Source organism: Stegostoma tigrinum, chromosome 13 (assembly GCF_030684315.1).
Source record: "Stegostoma tigrinum isolate sSteTig4 chromosome 13, sSteTig4.hap1, whole genome shotgun sequence".
NCBI lineage: Eukaryota > Metazoa > Chordata > Chondrichthyes > Orectolobiformes > Stegostomatidae > Stegostoma > Stegostoma tigrinum.
Genome location: NC_081366.1, coordinates 50438194 through 50459830, shown reverse-complemented (window position 1 = coordinate 50459830; position 21637 = coordinate 50438194). Strand labels below are relative to the sequence as shown.

Below are 21637 nucleotides of genomic sequence, written 5' to 3'. Positions count from 1 at the left end.
AGTATAAATGTAGGGATCAGTTATCTTAATTTGACGTATTTATTGATCTGTAATGTCAGTGGTCCAATTAATGTGTTGGTTGCCATACTGTAGATATTTGTAATATGGAAAACAGCCAAAACAGACAAGCCATGCATTTCCTGTTAGTTACTGTGCTGCAAAATTAAAGTATCCATATGTATCTACTGCTACTCTGGGAGGAGAACAAAATACAATTTTTTTTGTGGTAACTGTACACTGTTATCAAAAAGGCTTATTGTTTGTGATTCATGTGCTCAAGACCTATGAAAGTCAGCTAGTGGGAGGTAAAGACTTGAGCTCATCTACACTTATAATACCATGTTACAGTTGCTGATTATATGCTACTAATAATTGCATTGCTATCCAAATGATCTTTCTTCGAACATGATCCTAGATAATGAGCACTGTCATGTTAACCAAATATGGGAGAGTGTATGTCACAATACCTAATCCTATTCCTGATATTTAAATATACTTGGAAATGGGAGCCATTGAATTTGCAGTCAAAAGTGTCCATGAGGCCTAATGAGTAATTTGTACAGTTTTGGTCTCCTTATTTAAGGAGAAATATGCTTGCTTTGGAGACAGGTGAGAGATGTATTAAGGTAATTCCTAAGAAAAAGTAGTTATCCTATGAGGAACAGGTTGGACCTATATTCATTAGCATCTAGCAAAATGACAGATGATCTGATTAGAACATAAAATCCTGAAAGACCTTCGCAGCGTAATTACTGGGAGGATGTTTCCCCTAATGGTGAAGTTTAAAGCTCAGGGACCCAGACTTACAAAATAAGGATGTCCCATTTAATTCAGCGATGACAAGGAATATCTCCTCTGAGGTGTCCTCACATCCCCCTCCCCCAACAAAAATAAAGATACAATCCTCCTTGTCCGCACATATCACCCCTCCAACCTCCACATCCAATGTATCATTTTCCGCTACCTACAATATGACCCCACAACCAAGGATATATTGCCTTCTCCACCCCATCTGTCTTTCGTAGGGACTGTGCTCTCCGTGACTCCCTCATCTGCTCCATGCTCCCCATTAACCCGACCACCCCCGGCACCTTTCCCTGCAACTGCAGGAAGTGTCCCTGCACCTGTCCCTACACCTCCCCCCTCACCTCCATTCAAGGCACAAAAGAAACCCTCCATATCAGGGGTTTACCTGCACATCCATCAATTTGGTCTACTGCATTCAGTGCTCCAGATGTGGCCTTTACATCAAAGAGACTAAACAGAGGCTTAGAGACTGTTTTGTAGAGCTCTGTTCACCACAAATGATAACACCTTCAGGTCACAATGATGCCACCTAAAAAAGTGAAGGAGCAGCACCTCATATTCCGCTGCAGGAACCTACAGCTCAAATGGCCTAAATGTGGATTTCACCAGTTTCAAAATCTCTGCATCCCAGCCTCATCCCTACCTCTTTGACCTGACACAACCTGTCCATCTTCACTCCCAATTCCCAATTCCTCCGCCTCCGCCGCATCTGCTCCTATTCCCAATTCCACCGCCTCCGCCGCATCTGCTCCTATTCCCAATTCCTCCGCCTCCGCCGCATCTGCTCCCACGATAAGACATTCCACTCCTGCACATCCCAGATGTCCAAGTTCTTCAAGGACCGCAACTTGCCCCCCACAGTGATCGAGAACGCCCTTGACCGCGTCTCCCGTATTTCCCGCAACACATCCCTCACACCCCGCCCCCGCCACAACCGCCCAAAGAGGATCCCCCTCATTCTCACACACCACCCTACCAACCTCCGGATACAACGCATCATCCTCCGACACTTCCGCCATTTACAATCCGACCCCACCACCCAAGACATTTTTCCATCCCCACCCCTGTCTGCTTTCCGGAGAGACCACTCTCTCCGTGACTCCCTTGTTCGCTCCACACTGCCCTCCAACCCCACCAAACCCAGCACCTTCCCCTGCAACCGCAGGAAATGCTACACTTGCCCCCACACCTCCTCCCTCACCCCTATCCCAGGCCCCAAGATGACATTCCACATTAAGCAGAGGTTCACCTGCACATCTGCCAATGTGGTATACTGCATCCACTGTACCCGGTGTGGCTTTCTCTACATTGGAGAAACCAAGCGGAGGCTTGGAGACCGCTTTGCAGAAAACCTCCGCTCAGTTCGCAACAAACAACTGCACCTCCCAGTCGCAAACCATTTCCACTCCCCCTCCCATTCTTTAGATGACACGTCCATCATGGGCCTCCTGCAGTGCCACAATGATGCCACCCGAAGGTTGCAGGAACAGCAACTCATATTCCGCCTGGGAACCCTGCAGCCATATGGTATCAATGTGGACTTCACCAGTTTCAAAATCTCCCCTTCCCCAACTGCATCCCTAAACCAGCCCAGTTCGTCCCCTCCCCCCACTGCACCACACAACCAGCCCAGCTCTCCCCCCCCACCCACTGCATCCCAAAACCAGTCCAACCTGTCTCTGCCTCCCTAACTTGTTCCTCCTCTCACCCATCTGTTCCTCCCACCCCAAGCCGCACCCCCATCTACCTACTAACCTCATCCCACCTCCTTGACCTGTCCGTCTTCCCTGGACTGACCTATCCCCTCCCTACCTCCCCACCTATACTCTCTCCACCTATCTTCTTTACTCTCCATCTTCGGTCTGCCTCCCCCTCTCTCCCTATTTATTCCAGAGCCCTCACCCCATCCCCCTCTCTGATGAAGGGTCTAGGCCCGAAACGTCAGCTTTTGTGCTCCTGAGACGCTGCTTGGCCTGCTGTGTTCATCCAGCCTCACATTTTATTATCTTGGAATTCTCCAGCATCTGCAGTTCCCATTATCTCATCTTCTCTCCCACCTATCCACCCCTCCCACATCTCACTCACCAATCCCCACCACTGCCTACTTGCCACTCACCTATCACTATCCCACCTACTTTCCCCAACCCTACCCTTCCTCTATTTATTTCTGAGCTCCCTTAGCCCTCCCCATTTCTGAAGAAGGGTTCTGACCCTAAATGTTAACTTGCCTGCTATATACCTGTAGGTCCACACTGTTTTATCTCTGACTCCAGCATCTGCAGTTCTTACAATATCCTTTGAGGTGTATTAGTGTTAGGAATTCTATTCCCCAAAGGGCATTAATGGCTTTTTAAAAATTCATTCATTGGATGGGGGCCTTGCAGCATTCGTTGTCCATCTCTAGTTGCCCAGAGGTCAGTTAAGAATCAACCACATTGCTGTGGTTCTGGAGTCACATGTAGGCCAGGTCAGGCATGGACAGCAACAGCCCTCCCTAAAGGACATTAGTTAACCTTATTTTTCTGACAATCAACAATGGTTTCATGATTATCGTTAGATTCTTAATTCCTGTGTTTTTAAAAGTGAAGTCAAGTTCCACTATTTGTCAATGCAGATTCAAACCCAGGTCTTCGGAACATTAGTTTAGGTCTCTGGATTAATAGTCCCGCAATAATATGGCTAGGTCATCGTCTGTCCTGAGTCACTGAGTATGTTCGAGGCTAATTTATACAGGTTTTTGGTCTACAAAGGGCGAAAGGGTTATGTTGAAGTGAAGTAGCTGTGATGGCATCCAAAAGGCTGAAGAAAGCTCATTGAACTCCAAAGGTTATTTCTGTTTTCCCCCTACAGACACAGTTAGACCTGAGCTTCTCCAGCAATTTCTGGTTTTGTGGCAGAGCAGGCTCAATGAGCCCAATGACCTTCCACTTCTTCTGTTTCCTAAGGTTAAGATTAGCTTCGAGTATACTTAAATGGCTGACTCTGCAGTCATTTTGTTTTTGCATTGTGAAGTATAAGTTCTCAGTAACGCATTTAGAACTTGACTGTGAGGGTGTCCACACTCATCCCGACACCAGGAAAAATGCTTTATTACTGCAGTTAGTGCTATCGGCCTTATAAATAGAAGAGGTCAGCGCGCTGTCTTTCTCAAATGCTGCAAACGTATTTTCGAACAAAAGCAAGAGTTTCCTAATACTGACGATCTGAAATATAAACTGGAAGGACAGCATTTGTGAAGACAGAGTAGAATAAACATTTCAGGTCAATGACCTTTTTGTTTTACTGAAATGTAATCAGATTGAAGCAAGCCACAGCTGGTAGCCTCCGAGAGCAACGCGATCCTTTGATGAAGAAATGGTCTGCACTTCAGTCACGTAGTTGGGCGGATTCTCTGCCTGTTTTTCTTTAGCCTACTATTCTCTGGGAAAGCTTATAGTCGGACTGGGTGGAAACAAAACAGTGAGGCTGATGGCACTGCAGAGTGAAAAGTGCAGAAGAATCGGGAGCAGTGAGTGAGCGAGGCCGGCGGATGACGAATCGCCGAAGTACAGCAGAGATTGCGGAGAGTGTAGCAGAGATTCTGGAGCTGGTTTTTCAGTACGGGGTTTTGGATCGGATCGGGCCGTATCATGCCTCGGTCATCTATTGTAGACGTGAAGGTTCAGGACGTGCAGAAAAGACGGATCCCGAATAAGCATTATGTACGTGAGGTTGTAATTTCTCGACTTACCGAACTGTCTGTGCAGTGTTTTTTAAGAAGAAAGAGAACATTGTTGTGGAGCACTCTGGTTAGTTTTGGGCAATGCAACTGGTTTTGAGTTTAACGATTAACCTTATCGATAGCTTTCAGCATCAGACGTTCTCCCGATTGCGTTGCACCTATTACACTGATAGTGATTCAAAACTGACTTTCAGTTCAGAAGGAATGATCGGTTTTTAGATTTTTTTATAATTATGATAACCATCTGATTAGCTTTTCCAGCTCTGATCTGTGTGAACCAGGGTAATTTTACAAGCCAGGTCACTTTAAAGTGCAGATTTGATAAACTGCGAACTGTGAACTGTGGCTGGATGAGGAGGAGAGGCTTGTAACAAATGAAGCTTTTCAGAAGCGAAGCATTTCAATAGCATCGGCCAGCATTGAAAGGAAATGTGCCACTTGGCAGTTTTTCAGTTAGTTTACCGCAAACTTCGATGATACTGTGATAGAGGCACATAGATACGTACAACCCAGCGTAAAACAGGACTTGATTTAAAATATGATCCCAGATGGGTCCTACTGTTTAATTTCACTGTCTGAAGTGTTCCATTCCCTGAGTTGTAGTGTCTAACCAAGAACCGGTGATCACGTCAGAGATAATAGGAACTGCAGATGCTGGAGAATCCGCAACTAGTTGTATTTGCAAAAGCTGAGTTTTTAAAGTCACATCAGCTTTTCATCGCTTAAACAAAATAAAGCTATGTAAAATATCTTGTGAAACGTGTGGGACTCCTTTGGTAGAATCCATGGTATGTCCTCACAGGTAAATCGCACATGGGAATGAACCAGTTACATTAAAGTATATAGTTAGCGTTACCTGATTGCCTGACGGCAGCATGTTATGGTAATTATTCATTCCAAAGTTATCGGTGGCTTACATGTAGTTCAATCTTTTATGAGCAGTTATTCAGAGTTGATGGATATTTCACTATGTGAGCTAGCCAATGCTCCCCTCATTTGTAAACTGCTCCTGCCTGGTCTTTCCAGATTGTTGGATCGCTGAGGCCAATTTTATGTCTCAGGCAAAGTGGGGGATTTCAGCACAGGCGAACAATTCAAACTGGGAATTAAAATGGGTAAGACAATTGTTTGCTACTTAGGAACTTCTTGTAAAATTAAGATGTTTTGAAAAAAAAACAGCATTAATATTTCTGTTTTACCATGTGATTAAGTTCATCCTCAGTTAAATCACTTGTTTTGGAGCATTACAATGATTAATTTTTACTGGGGGCTCCAAGTAAACATTTTCCCTACCTCTTGGTAGCAAAATTTCCAGATTATTTTGATCAAGCATGCCAGTAAAATCTTGGCAGGCACTCATACAGCAATTTCTGAGCAAAAGTTCACTCTGTTGGGAGCTGGAGATTGTCAATGTTTTGATGAGCTGCTGGTTGGAATTGAATGATTGATTATGTGGAAAATAGTTCATGGTTCTTAAACGTATTGGAAGGGTTTTCTCCATTTGAAAATGTCAGTATAAATCTTATTCACAGTTATTGTTGCTTCATTTCAAATTGAACAATCTGAGCTTTAATTACATCATTCACCCACTTTTGCTATTGGGTAAATAAGAATATCAAGGCCCTCAGCACTTGACACATTAGTGCTGTGCAGCTGGATGAAAACTTGCTAGAAACCTTTCACAGCCCTTTTAAGGCATTGCAAGCAGATTCAAAAATGACAAACCTATCCATTTGATTTAATAGAGGAAGAGGATTTTGTAGTTTCCTGACCATTGTATTCTTTTAACCTGTTTTTCCCTAATCAGCCTGTTCAGAGATGTTATACATCTCTGGAGCAGATAGGACTTAAACCAGGGTCTCCTGGTCGAAGAACAGGGATTCTACCACCACACCACAAGAGGGCTCTCATTGTATTTTTAAAAACATTTCTCTAGTCAACATGTTCAGGTATGTTATTACACATCTCTGAAGCAGGTGGGACTTGAACCTGTGTCTCCTGGTCCATGGGTAGGGATACTACTGTTGTGCTCCAAGACGGCCCCGATTTATTTTTTGTATCACCTATTTTTCTAATCAACTTGTTCAGAGATGTTACTACACATGTTTGGGGCAGGTGGGATTTGAAACAAGCATCTTGGTTCAGGGTAGGGACACTACTTCTGTGCCATAAGAGGATCCCCACTGTGTTCATTTATACAGCTAGTTTAATGTGGAATTGAGGTCAAAATTGTAATCATACCTTTCTGGGTTTAACTGATTGCATTGTGTCACTGTTTAGTTTCAGCGGGTTGGCCTCCAGTGATGTTGCACTCCTGGCCTTAAAATGAAATTCTCTTTCATTATCCCCTTTTCAGGGGTGAGATTGCTTTGAAGTAATAAAGTAAAAAATAAGCTGGTATGGGGGGGGAGTGAGGGAGCATGGTTAGGGGGTCTAGTGAAGGTTTGATGTTTGCTGCTATTTTATTCTCATCTTATTTTTCACTCTTCCTGATTCAGAGTGAGTTAGCAGCAGCATTTAAATGGACACAGGGCTTCGGTCCCTTTCATCATCCGTGTTTTTTGTTTGAATTCATGTGACATTGGTGTCCTTGTCAAGGCTAACATTTCTTACTCTTCCCTTGTAACCCCTGAGAATGTGGTGAACCCCTTCTTTAAACTGTTGCAGTCCACTTGGTGTAGGGGTTCTTGTAGTGCTGTCAGGGATCAAATTCTAGATTAAATGACTGAGCCTAGTGAAGGAGCAAAGCATGAGGTTGTCATTATACCATTTCAGATTATCCTAGTTGGATTAAAAGTTCCAAGCCAGTATTGTGAGCAACTTGGAGGGGAGCTTGTAGCTGGTGTTGTTCCCATATGCCCTTTCTTCTTTTAGGTGCCAGTCATTTTTAGTTGGGAGGTGCTATCAAAGGATGTTTAGCAAGTTGTTTCAGTGCATCTTGTAACTGGTGCACACCGCTACTGTATGCAGGTGGTGGAAGGAGTGCATGTTGAACATACTGGATGGGATGCAAATCCAACAGCCAGATGCCTGTGATTATATTGAATTCCTTGGAATTACGTCTCTCCAAGTTAGTGGTAGGCATCTATCTTACTCCTGACTTAAACCTCCCAGATAGTGCACAGGCTTTAAATGCTCAGGAGATGAGTTGCTCTCTGGACAATTTCAGCCTGTGACCTGGTTTTGCATCCACAGTAAAATCATAGAATCGCTACAGTATGGATGCAGGCCATTGAGCCTACACCAACCCTCGGAGTGTCCCAACCAGATCCACCTCCCTGCCCAATCTGAGTAACCCCGCATATCCAATGGCTAATCCACCTAACCTTACACATCCCTGGACACTATGGGCAATTTAGCCTGGCCAGTCCACCTAACCTGTACATCTTAAGACTGGGGAGGAAACTGGAGCCCCTGGAGGCCCCGTGGATGCGGAGAGAATGTGCTAACTACTGAGCCACTGTGCCACCCCAGTATTTTGGACAATTTCCGGGGTTGCCAAGTCAAGGATAGTGGTAGGTTGAGGAAGTGGATTTATTAGAATGAAAATGAAATTTGTACTCTGCATTAGGCATTTTTGTGAAACTGATTTTGTTGAGACAATAAATGTAATGTTGCCTTAAACTTTATGACAACTCAACAGTAACCATATCTGTGCCAAATGAATGTTAACTCTAAGATTCAGGGTTATTTGCAGGAAATGAAATGACACTTTTGCTCATTCTCTGAATGCTTTGGGCATTTTTAATGCCTACTGCTTTGGCTTCTGCCTTGTAAGTGTGCAGGGATTATAGCTGAATGTAGAATATATGAAGTAAGTGCATAGAGCTGCCGCTGCATTTTGGGGGGAAAAAAATGAAATGGAGAAATATATGGAGCCTGTCTCTATACAAGTTTGATGAAATTATATTTTCTTTGCCATTGGTTAATTTCTTCTCTTTACATTTGTCATTTATTGGTAAATTCTGCCTCGATAGTATTAAAATATTGTGAATATTTCAATATTCATACCATCAATAACAGAGCCTATTTCCATCTCTCTAAATTTATCCCTCACTTGTCCCATTAGCTGCTAAAATCACCATCTGTATCTTTAACTTCTAAACTTGATTAATTCCAAAGCACTTCCAGCATTTTACTCTCTACTCTTGAGGCCATCCAAAACTTTTTGCCACCCTTGTCTAAACTCACAGAAAACCCAGTTTCTCTAGCAACCGCAGCTTACTGGCCTACATTGATTTTTGCTTCAGCGGTGTATGATTTCACAAATCTCATCTTTGTTTTAAAATTCTACCCGTGGCAATGCTCTTATTTCTGTTATCTCCTCTAGCTCCATAACCTTTTGAGATATCTGTACTCTAATTCTGACCACCGTAAACCCCTGATTTTAATTGTGGTACTTTCAGTTGCCTAGGCCTGAAGTTTTGAACCCTTCTCACTCCTCTCCACCTCATGATCTCACTTGCTTCTTTTCATATAATCATTAGAACTATGCCTTTAACAAAGCTTTTAGTAATTTGACCTCATTGTTCTTGTATGGCTCAGTGCCATACTTTGTCTCACAATTGAGCACCAGGATGGTTCATTATGTTAAAGGAGCTGTAAAGTTGTTTGAAATGCCTTGAAAGTTAATGGCCCACACTTTGCTGCAGTAGGACATCTGATGCCTTCTGTCATCAGTTGGATTTGTCTAATTATGTTCAAATTCTAAATGATTTTGCTGAAAGAGCAATTAGATAACAGTGCGGTAGGAAAACAGTGCATATGGAACTTGAGTAAACCAAGATAAGCACTGCTTGACCATAAACAGTTTGATTGAAGGGTTTTGAAGTAAATGGTACAAGGATTGCAAAGGAAGTCTAAAGTAGAGTGGGTGAATTCAATTTCGAAACCTTTACAGAAAGGGATATAGAAGACAAGAAAGAATGCCTAAAGAAGTAAAGAAAAAGTTAATAAAAGTAGAGCTGGAAAAGCAGTCAGTCAGACAGCATCCTAGGAGCAGGAATGTCAATGTTCCTGGTCAAAACCCTTCGTCAAGACTGAAAAGGTTTTGGCCCAAAACATTGACTTTCTTGCTGCTTGGATGCTCTCTGACCGACTGCACTTTTCTAGCTTCACAGTTATTGACTCTAGCTTCCAGCATCTGCCGTCCATCCTTCTCCAAGGCAAAGAAAAAGTACTTAATAAAACTGACATTTTTAAAGTCTCCAACAATTGATAACTGAAGGCTTCACACTTGTAATAATGGAATGATTAGTTTTCAGTGCCAGAGAGGTTGATTTGGAGAACAGAATAATTACCAAGTTGTTTAAGAAGATACTTCTACATGTTGCTGCAAGACTTCACTTTCTGTGGGCAGTTTAGTTTCTATCTATTGCACAAATGTAGCATTTCATGTCATTAATTCATGTCAGTAGTAAGACTGTTTTTGCATAGAGCGGAACAATTCAGACAGCGACTTTTGGAAGTTTGCAGTTAACAATCAATGTCTCTTCTCTAACTGGTGTTGTTATGTCATTTTCGGTAAAGATATATTCAGTTTTGTGCTCAGCCTTTAGAAGACAACAAAGTAACCTTATTTTAAGCACCTTGACTTCTATCAGATATGAATGCAGTGTTTTGGAGAGTGATATTTCCAGTTCTTTTAAAAACAGAAGCATCTTTTAAGACCATTTTTTACATTCATATGGCATCTGTGAAATAATATCAAGGACTTAAGAGTAAAAGTTGCATACACCAATTTGAAACAACTATTGTGTGAAAGAAATTTTAGAATGGACAAGGAGAGAGCCATTTTCACAGCGTGAATTCTGAACAGGAACAGCTTAGTATAGGCAACCATGTTTGCTGGAATCGTTTCACCAAATGGCTATCCTGAGGTTCAGACTATATCTGCATAATCAATCAAACTCCTGAGTGAATATTGACTGGGTGTCCTTTGAATTCCAGTTTGAAATTTAATCTAACACAGTTGGATAAGGTTCTTGGGTGAAATGAGATTGACTTGATTAAACCCATGTTAATGGGTGAGGTCATTTTAATCCAGTTAGGATATGTCTGATGTGGGATAATTACAAACTCATGATATTTTTATAGGGTACTCTTCCTTAACTAGGTTCAACATTTTTTACGATGGGTGTAGAGGGAGGTTTAGTTTGAATCTTGATGTTCTGCTTTGAGGGTGCTTGATTTGGGACAGTTGTCTTTGAGATATATTGAATCCTGACAGAGTATTGAGCCTGCTCCTCTTGATTTTCAAATAAAAACCATTTGCATTTATATAATACCTTTCACAATATTAGGCTACCGAAAGCACTTTGCAGCCAGTAAAATACTTTTAAAGTGTGTTTATTACTGTAATTTAGGCATCACTCTAGATAATTTACACACATTCCAAAATAGCAATATCTTCCAGATGCTTTTTTAGTGCTGTTGATTTGAGGAAGAATGTTGGCCAGGACGCCGGGAGAAACCTTCGCATTCGCAGCAACATGGAACTTTATATGCCCAACTGGGAGGACAGAGGGTGGTGGGGTGGGGGAGTGTGGGGGGTTTCTGTGAAGTGTTACCCGTGACCAGTGCTGAAGTATTGGAACTGATTTTGTGTCCAAGTCCTTGAATGGTTCTGAACCCCATAACGTTTTGACTCAAGAGTGCTATCCATATCACAGAAGTAACTACATGCCACAAATCTGAATACTGTTTAGGCCCAAGCTTAAAATATCCCAGTTTCCAGTGCTAGTGTCTTTCCCACTTTCAGTGAAGGTATAGGGTGACCCTGATTTCCTCTCTATACAGATTGCTGAATAATCAGAGGGTTTTTACCTTGTCAGCAGTCTTTGTATGTGGCAGGATGTCCTTTTGTGTGACAGTCTCGTTTTTTTTTAAATTACCTCCTTCTCTCAGTCTGTGGCCCTTAAAATAATCATCTAGTCACAGTATGGAAAGTTGATTGCTAGCCAGTAGACGTTCCCCATTACTCAGTGAGAGCTATTGATAGAATCTGTCAGGGATTTTTCTCCCAACCACCTAATTACAACATAGGGGTCATTACTTCATTTTACTGGAACCTGAAAGGATGTGGCTTTAAAACTCCTTCATATTTTCTGGTTTTTAGTGACTGCTGAGGTCTTTTGACTGAGACAGCCCTGTTTCGCCAGCTCCATTGAGATTGATGAAATCACAACACAAGAGATTAAAGATAATAATTTACTAATATAGACAGTTGATTATTAATTAAATTTTAACTCTTTAATTTATTAATATGGCCTCAGCAATGGAAATCTCAATCTGTTCTGCTTTGCCATCGTGTACTTTAATTCACAATGCTTCCTGCTGAGGTATATTGCAAAGTATTCAACAATCTGCAATTCACAACATGTGTGCCACAGATGTTTTAGGACACCTAATAAGAATAACGGAAAAAAATGACCAATTCTTGATACTTGTAAATGTACCAGAGCTGTTTGTAGATCAGGAGCAGGAAGTTTGCAGTCAATCTCAGGAACCATGTGTGTCACTAAACCTGCTTACTGTATTTACTCAAGTTTATATATTTCCTCATCTCCAATCATGCCAACAATTTTTCGCTGTATTTCTTTCCATTCGCAGTTAATGGGATCCTTTTGTCATGTTGCTTTGTTGTAGGACAAATGTGTTTAAGGTTAAATAATTCAGTATAAAAGCAGACTGTTTTTAACTTGTCATTTAGGCTATTTTCATCAGGATAAAAATAATGAATGTATAAGTTTTATAATGATTTTTTCCTCCAATTTTATTAAGAATAGTAATTATGGAGATGATCCATAAACTTAATCTGGTCCATCATTGAAAAGACAGAGTTTGCTGATTCAATTGTACTGGTTGCGATGTAGAGTAAATACTGAACATGAATCTATCTTTCCTCCCCTCTAGCCACCACCTCACTGAATCCCCATTCCCTCACTCCATGCCAGCCCTGAATTTGTACAAGGAATCTAAACCTCTAGCTGTTGATCTCTATTAATATGCAGGTCTTATGTCAAAGGCTTAAGATCTGATGTTAGATCTGAGATGCGGATCTTCTTTGTATGCATCCCATGTTTATCCACCAGGAGATCGATATATCTCAACTCATTCTGTGAAAAATACTGGAAGCAACTGAACCAGTGGTTTTGAAACTGTGGTGTAAGTCATTTAGTCTCTAGTGTTAAGAATCCTGCACTACGTGGGCAAAGATTTTCCAAAGCAAAACAGAACTTCAGCGATTATGAAAATCTGTTGGATGTGAGGAACTGATGTATTCCAAAGGATTCTGCTATCCTCCTGCAGATACTGTGGGCCACAGTTTTGAGGATTATTAGCCCCATTCTGATTTCCAGTTTTTGGCCCACCAAGGAGAGAGATGCTGTGAAGACCATGCTGTTGCCATCTAGAGATTTAGGGGCCAGAGGTCCCAAACATTCAGCAAACATCATTGTAAAAGGCCTAGAGCAGGTAACCTAGTTGCTACCATTTCAGGGAATGAACATTATGAATGAAATTGAATGTTTGCAGTTACATTTGTAAAGAGTTGGCGTGTAGCTCAATGAAATGATGCTGGACATTAACATACATCATCTTAAATTGATATCATTCTTCTTCCTGATAAGGTTTTCTTTTCTTTCAGGTTTACATTATTCAAGTCACATGGTCCAGTGGTTCCACAGAGGTTATCTACAGGCGGTACAGCAGATTCTTCAATCTGCAGGTAGGTTTTCGATTTGAACCACTGAATAATGGTGAAGATAGAAGTTAGAAATCAATGTTCTGAGTTTTGATATGAACGTAATTGTTAAATTTCCATCTCCTGTCCAGTACTTTACTTTGAATAATTTTCAACACAAAGGTTGGCTTCTATAATGAAGGCTGTGCGTTTTCTGAACTGAAACTGAAAATTGACTTTATGCATGCAGAACTCAAGTAATATTGTGACAGGGTCACTACAAATTAAAAAAGGACAAAAGAGCACGCCTTTCAGTTCAACCAGTCCATGCCAGTGTCTGTGTTGCACTCAAGCTTCCTATCACAACTTTACAAATCCAAACCCAAATCTCAATTTCCTTCTGCCTTTCTATGTTTATCTACCATTCCCTTAAATGCTTCTTCAATGTTTACTTTAACCACTCTTGGTGATAGTGAATTCCATGTTGTCACCACTCTTTGAATAATGAGGTTCCTTCTGACTATCATAGTAGATTCTTTATGACTGATTTATACTGATGTGGCCTCTAGTCACATTATTTCCCACAAGAGGAAACAATACCTCTGTATCCACTGTGTCAAAGCTTTTCGGAATCTCACAGACCTCTATTATGTCACCTCCTGGCCTATTATCAAGTGAAAATACGTCCAGGATGTTGATCCTTTGCTAATGTGTACACTCATGTGTTTTTGGCATCATCCTTGTACGTTTCTCAGCACCCTGTCCACAAGCTGTATATCCTTTTCATAATATGATGATTTGAACTGCATATGGGTTTCTAAATGTGTCCTAACAATGCTCTTGTGCAGGTTTTGCATTGCCCTATTTTTCAATTCTGTCCCTCTAGAGATAGAGCTGTGGTTGGTCTGCTACTTTTTTTATTGCCTTACTAACCTGTGGCACAACGTCTGTGATGCAAGCAATGCAGCTTTATACACTGTCTTCTCCAGATCTCTCCCCAGCTGACGGAGAACACAGCATAGCCAAGTACAAAACTTCATACAAATTAATAAATTTGATTTATTAAAATTAAAAAAAGAAAACAAAGGTTGGATTAATAGGATTAAAATGACCATATTGATTAACTTCTGAATACAAGTAGCTTTCCTATAATGCGTTAGTTGCATTCTTGTGTGATCTCACGCTATAGAAAATAGTGCCATTGAAAACTGCATTATAGGGAAATTGCTATAGAAAATTGCTATACCTGTACAGCAGAAAGTTCATGTTACCCAAACAACGTCTACTATTCATCAATCATATTACAGCTAATTCACGTTAACGAAATGTGTGTTTTAGCAGAACTACCTGTGTAGTTTTATAAGTGTTTCTTCTGCAACTAAAATAAAATCTATTTAAGATGGGCATGCAGCTATCAAATTTATGGGATATGGAGTTACGGATATGGAATTTTGATGATGACTGAAGAGACTTATCCAAGCATTTAAAATAATTGTTGTCATTTGAACCTTGTCCCACGGTAGTGAGTTGTGCAATGAAACTGTTGAAACTGATTTCAAGAAGAAAAGACTGGAATTTATATTTCATGCCCACAGGGCGACTGAGTGCTCACATTAAAAACCATGAAATACTTTGAGTAGTTGGTGTTTTAATGTAGGAAGGAAAGTTATTATTTAGCCAGAGTCGGGTGAGTCTTGTATTAAACTAATTCATGGTGTGGATAGCACTGGCAAAGCCACACTTATAGTCTACCATTACTTTCATTGGAGATATTGGTGAGCTTATACTTATAACTACTGAGTCCATATAGTAATGTTGCTGTCATACCTGAATTACAGAATATTGGTCCGGTGAAGGACACAATGAAATTTATGTGATGCTTGGCAATGTCACCTGGTATCTGCTTTAACCAGGAGGTGCTTATTCCAATAGTATATATGTGGCTTGTGTATTTTCAGTGGCTGGATTACCAAGGAAAGAAATACCATCTTTCCCCATCATGGGAATCTCCTATTTGATAATGTATAACAATTCTTGTGGACATGATCAAATGACAAATACATAAATAAAGGAGACAGCGATCTTTAACCTCTCCTTCTTCCTCTTGCCTTCGTCCATCAAATCCAGATTTGTTCACACAAGCCACAGGTATTTCTTTCTGAAAACAGTCACAGAAGGTTTTTTAACTAAATAAACAGGTTGTTTGTTTACGATGTATAAATTCTAATGATCTGAAATAGGACAGATGGTTGTCTATCAATGCCTTCGTCATGCTAAGATAAGATAACTTGTTGGCTTTACTCACAGAAACACAGCCCATGTGGATGTGCTTAGGAGCTTTCAGGACCGTAAAATGAACTTAAATTCAAAAGGATCTATCCATTCTCTCACTGAAGTACAGTGCTTGTATATGTATGATCTGTAGGATTTGTTGCAGCAATTCACCAAACATTTCAGCAGCATCTTCTCCAGTGTACCAAGAAGAAAGACGAGACCATAACCTCCATATTTCTCACTTGTACAACATCCTGACTTGTAACATGTACCTTGTTCCTCTATGTCACTTGGCCAACATTCTGGAATTTAGCACCTAAGACAAGTATGAAAGCAAAAGTACTAAGGCCTGGGTAATTGAAAGAAAAAGCCCCTCATTACCTTCTTGAGACACTATGTATAGTCTTGGCAGTGCTGCTCATATCTTTGGAACAAATAGAGCGACATTAATATAATTATTGTAAGCATCTGGTAGGCAACTTGGAACAATGCTGCAAATCTTCTCCAGATGGTATCCTGGATGCACCCAACAGCTTCACTGTTATATTTGTTAGCTGCCTTCCATCAGCGATTTGCTGCAGTGTGTTTTTGCTATGCTTAGAATTAGGGCAACTGTCCTCTGCCTGTGTACCGTCATGCGCAATGCTGTTAGCATTATCCACATTGTTCTTCAGATCAACATGAGTTTAAGGAAAACACCATGTGGCCAGATATTGCTCAGTTTAAAAAAAAATTTACAAAGAAGTAAAATTGAAGGGAAAATGTAGCTCATTATGAATGTAGCTGTTTAACTTAAATTCTACCTCATAGCATTCTTCTTTTCCTTCAAAAAAAGCCTTTTTATTTGCTTTTCTCATGCTTCCCTTCCTCTCCTGCAGAAAATTACTACCCATTTCCCTGATTTAAAAAAAAATCACGTCAGTGAGGCAAGAGAGGGAGTTGGTGCAATCAGATGACAAAGAAAATTGAGGGATGGGGTGGGGTGGGAATGGAAAAAGTGGAAGGTGGGAAAGTACGTCTTTCATTTAGAATTCCTACACCTTTTGAAAGCAATGGATTAGATTGTGTCCTTTATAAGTAAGTAAATGGACATTAACAAATTGGCAGTCTTCTTTCTATGATGATGAAATATGTATTAGGAAATATGTAAGTTGGGCTGTTGATTCAGTATTGTCCATTTTACACTTTTTCTCAAAGACACACACTGTTCCAATGTGACATAAAATAATTACATTGTTCAATGTAGTAATTATCAACATTTTTGACTGTTTGAGCATTCTCAACAATAACTAGTGTATAATAAGCATTCCATTCATTCTGAAGAAACAGGTAAACAAAAATACGGGTTTGGCAAACATCCATCTATAGTCAAGGTATTAAACATGTATATTTTAAGTGTTTGGGTGGATAATTATTGTGCAAACACTGAAAGGAAGGCATAATTAACTTTGTTTTTTTCTGAGAAAATGTTTCAGAAATCTGTTTCTCAGCTTTGTGTTGAAATTCCTCTGTCCTTGCTACTGATGGGCCATTGTTTGTCATGTCTCCTTCTGGATGTCCAAATTGCTTTTCATGACAATTCATCGATTTTTGATTCCAAGGAAATCTTTTACTTTTGATTTATCTTACAGACCTCGAGCCAGTAGTTTTGATTTTAAACCCTTGGTTGTCATTTTTTTCTGGAATGGGATACCTCTTTTGGCTATTAGGGTGTCATACCTGTGATATCTTTCCAAGCTGAGAGAAACTGGATAAGTTCATAGGATATGATTTTTTTTCTTTCGTTTTAAGGGGATGACCTGCCTTGTAATAAGTAATGAAGCATCAGCTTGTAAAACTTGCGATGAAATTAAGAAGCAGCAAGTGGCCCCAGTCTGGACAATATGTTCCATGTTGTAAATTTCAATACTTTATTTTAAACTGTAATTCCTTGGTAAAGTAAGTATGTTTTTTTTCCCCCTTTATTCATTAACGGGATGAGAGCATTGATGGCTAGGCAGCATTTATTGCTTATCCCTAATTGCCCAGAGGGCAATTCAGAGTCACTCACGTTGCTGTGGTTCTGGAGTCACGTGTAGGTCAGACCAGGTAAGGATGGCAGTTTCTTTCCCTAAAGGACATTGGTGAACCGGATGGGATTTTCTAGAAATCAACGACAGATTTATAGTCTTCATTAGATTCGTAATTCCAGATATTTTATTGCATTCAAATTCCACCATCTGCCATCGCAGGATTCAAACCCAGAATGGACCCCCTGAATGTTATCTGGGGCTCTGGATTAACAGTCCAGTGACAATGCCACCAGGCTATCACCTCCCCTTCATGTACGGACTTGCCTAGTTATATTGCGTAGAGCGAAATTGTAAGCAATGAACTTTGGATATCTATTTTGGATACATTAATTATTTGAATTCAGATTTTGCCATATCTTGGTTGATATAAAACTGCAATTTTTTCAAATTCTGGAACTTGTTCCAACAGTGGTTTAATGAATTTCTGTATGACATTTGCAGAGGTGATTTTGTGTCAAAACAGATAGCCAAAAGATCAGAGGCTTTGAGTCTCATTTAATATGTCTCCGACATCTATAGCACTTTGTATGGTTCAGATGTTAGAACGCAACAATGGATTTAGTACTTTTCAGTTATTTGAGTTTAGTAGCAGCACCAGCCTAAAATCTTAATTCAACCATGAAACATTCTGGACTCCCTAAACATGCTACTTACAAATCAAAGTTTAAATATGTGTTTTGGGTTTAATCTGAAAGCCAAAGCCTGCCATCATTTCTATTTCTGTCCTTATCCTTGCCAGTACAATTTCTGTATAGTTAACTCCAGTTAAAACATAGTCACGGATCAGGATCTGTGAATTCAGTTAATAATTTAAACAATTTCTAAACTAGGCTCCCGTGATAGATCAGAGAGTGTCTGTTTTGGATGGCTGAAACATACAGATCATAATGTTGGCAAGTGGGCTATTGATAATGTAGCAATAACAAGTGTTCTCAGTGTCTGTTGCAGTCTGCATCCTCACCCTTAAGACCTATCCAATGACTTGATAAATACGTATTTTGTGGATAACATGTTATGACAGAAATTACCTCTACCATGATGGTTTCTTAAATTGCTTTATCTGTTAAAACTTGTTGTCCAAGCTTGTGCATGAGAAATAACCACTAAGACAAGGGACGAGAGATGAGTCAATGTAAGACCACAGTATGGAGTGGAGTACTTGTGTGAACTTGTTCAGGAGTGATAGAAACAGTAAAATAAATGAATAGCAATAATATTGCCATTATTTAAAAGGAAATGACATAGAACAATACATAAAATGATGAAATAAACATTTTCTGTGCAGTTGTGTTTGTTGCACGTGTCAGTGCTTGCCCCTGAAACGCGAGAGCAAATATTTTAAGACAAATATCTCCTTTCTGTGCCAGCTGTGCGAGACTGAGTGAAATGGAGTTAATCATTTACATCACATCCTACTAGGTACAGATGCAGAATGCAAAACTGCCCCCAAAACAGAGCGATGTTGACATATATTCCTAATATTAATGGAAAATCTAAGACGTTGCTTATCGTGAGTTGAAAGATGCAATTCAAAACCTGAAAGAGATGTGGAAAGTAATTAAACTGTTGCTTGACTGTCAAGGAATTTCTAGTTTATGTATGTTTGGCAATTTTTGTTATGCTATAGACTTTACCATACATAGCCTTGAAAGAAATTGATGCAACCAAATGTAAAAGGTAATCAGGCGTTGGATCAATAACATTAACATGGTTAGAACAAGGAACAGCGCAGCATAGGCCCTCAGCCAAACAAGCCTGAGCTAATACGTGGTGCCCTTCTAAACTAAAACCCCTTTAGCCTCCACGCAGTCCCTATCTCTCCCTTCCCTGCCTATTCATGTATCCAATAAGAGACCTCTTAAACATTGCTATTGTATCTGTCCCTATCACCACCTCAGGCAACACATTCCAGGCATTTACCACACTGTTTAAAAAACAAAGTTGCCTCTCATATTTACTTTAAGCATACACCTTTTTACCTTTACACATACATTCCCTAGTAAATGACATTTCTAACCTGAATAAAAGACTCTGGCTATCCATTCAATGCATGTCTCTTGTAATTTTGTATCAAGTTGCCCCTCACCTGTGAAACACAGTTGTATGATTTCATATCCACTAGTTAAATAGGTTATTACTGGTGTTAAAGTAGCAGGCAGAATGTCAGTACATAATTATGTTAAATTTTCATCTGATGGACCTGGTTATCATGCATTGCTCTTTTTATTCCAGTCCATTGTTTGGTTGTTTCAGATTGAGGCAGGCCTGTTTCTAGCCCTGGCCAAAGTGGTCATCAACAGATCCAGGCAGCAGACCACAGAGGGGATTATACTCTGCACCTCTTTTGAGTTACATCAGTGCTTGGATGTCCATTGAGAGGAACATGTGATGCCCACTGACACAATAGAGGCCTTTAAAGGCTAAAGAGCACCGCAGCAGCTGAGATGCAATATCACCCCAAGTCATGATATTCTGATTTACAGTTCTGTAAATTTGCATTAACAGTATAAGTTTCGTTTTATTATCGTGCCCCCACAAGGGCTGTCTAACTTTTATTTAAGGCTATATTTAATAGTAGAGATTTTAAGGTGCTAATATTGTTACACGCTATAGAATGCTGAAAGAATGTGACAATTGTGTGATAATTTTAAGGCCTAATTATGTTAAGAGATGCAATGAAATTTTGGCAGCTTAAATATTTGTCTCTGAAGAGATGGCGTTTTTTAAAAACTGGTTTTGTACAAGAGCAGGACGTGCCAATGCAAGTAGCTAGAACAGGGACTGGTATCTTGGTGCTTCCCGGAATGCTAGACATAAAGTAACAAAAATTCTGAAAGGTTGTGAAGGTTGATGTGATCTGGAAACTACATCACTATTGATCAAATTTTATTTTAAAAATTTGGCAAGAGTGTGAAGGAGAAAAATGGAACAGTAAGGAAAATAAAGTATGTTTGGTGTGTGGGGATGTGTACCGTCCCACTATTCAGAAATTTGCAGTTAATCAGTTTTACATTTGTCTTTGCCCATTTTTTAACATGGTGGGCAAGTTACCTTGGCAATAAATGGTGCTGAGATCTGGGTAGCAGTTTGGCTAAATTAAAACAACAAACTTGAGGAAAATTTATTTTAAATTTGCCTCATGTTCACGATGCTGGAACATAAACTTAATGCCAGATCAACTTGTTGGATAGTCTAATGCTTTAAGCAACCATCTTAATAAGGATGTGATATCATATATTGCACTACCAATCACTAATAGCTTGTTGCTAGAGCTGAGTCCTGTCCATCAATCTTCTTTTCTGTTTTAAATCTAAGGACCTATTAATTAGCAGTGGTTGAGAATAAACCGCTATGGAGTGTTGTTGCACAGAGGAACTTGCCTTAGCAACAAGAAGTAGTTTATTGCATAAGAGCAATGATACAAGTTACATAAACTAGTTAGGCATAATTGGAAACAGCTATCAGAAGCCAGATATGACACATTTGTCTCCATTGGGACCTTGTGCTAAACTACTTCTTTCATAACTGAAGACTTTGTCATCATCAAATTTGAGGCTCGTTGCATCTTCAACATTACAGAACCATTACTTTTTATCATGGAATTTTACATCTGTTTTGGCAGTTTGGAGAATCAAGTTAAGAATAGGAATGAAGCTTTGGAATACACAACCTACAAAGACACAGCTTTACTTTTCAAAAGAAAAGTTTTATTTTCTGTGATCTGATTAACTTCAGCAGAGGGATGAATGTTTTAATTTTGTCCAATTTAGTGCAAGTTGATTCTTGCATTGAAAGTCTGAATAAGTAAGAGACCTTTGATACAAATTAAGAGGTGGCTATATTTGCACTGCCCCTAACCAGCAGGCAAATGCCAGTTGTTATCTAACTGAAAGAATGACTAACATTATGTAGTGCCTTTCATGATGACAGGGCATCAACAATGTTTCACAGAAAATTAAGTATTTTTGAGTTGCAATCACTGTAAATTGGCCAGCCACGTAGACAGCAAGCTCCTAGAAACTGCACTGTAAAATGATCAAATAATCTATTCACTGAAGTAATACCATGGGATTATTTCTT

At 39.9% G+C, this 21637-nt stretch overlaps 1 protein-coding gene across 4 annotated transcripts in view; it reads left to right on the top strand.

The window, feature by feature from the left end:
* Positions 1-3811: 3811 nt before the first annotated feature.
* The window catches only part of sh3pxd2b (SH3 and PX domains 2B), a 266404-nt gene continuing 248578 nt past the window's right edge, over positions 3812-21637 (top strand). Inside the window, exons 1-2 of one of the 4 annotated variants that reach the window (XM_048543297.2) lie at positions 3812-4508; positions 13176-13256. In XM_048543297.2, coding sequence (XP_048399254.1) covers positions 4437-4508; positions 13176-13256 — 153 coding nt within the window. In that variant the 5' untranslated portion in view covers positions 3812-4436. The remainder of the gene's footprint in view (positions 4509-13175; positions 13257-21637) is intronic. The other 3 variants (XM_048543298.2, XM_048543299.2, XM_048543300.2) reach the window with 3 other exon arrangements.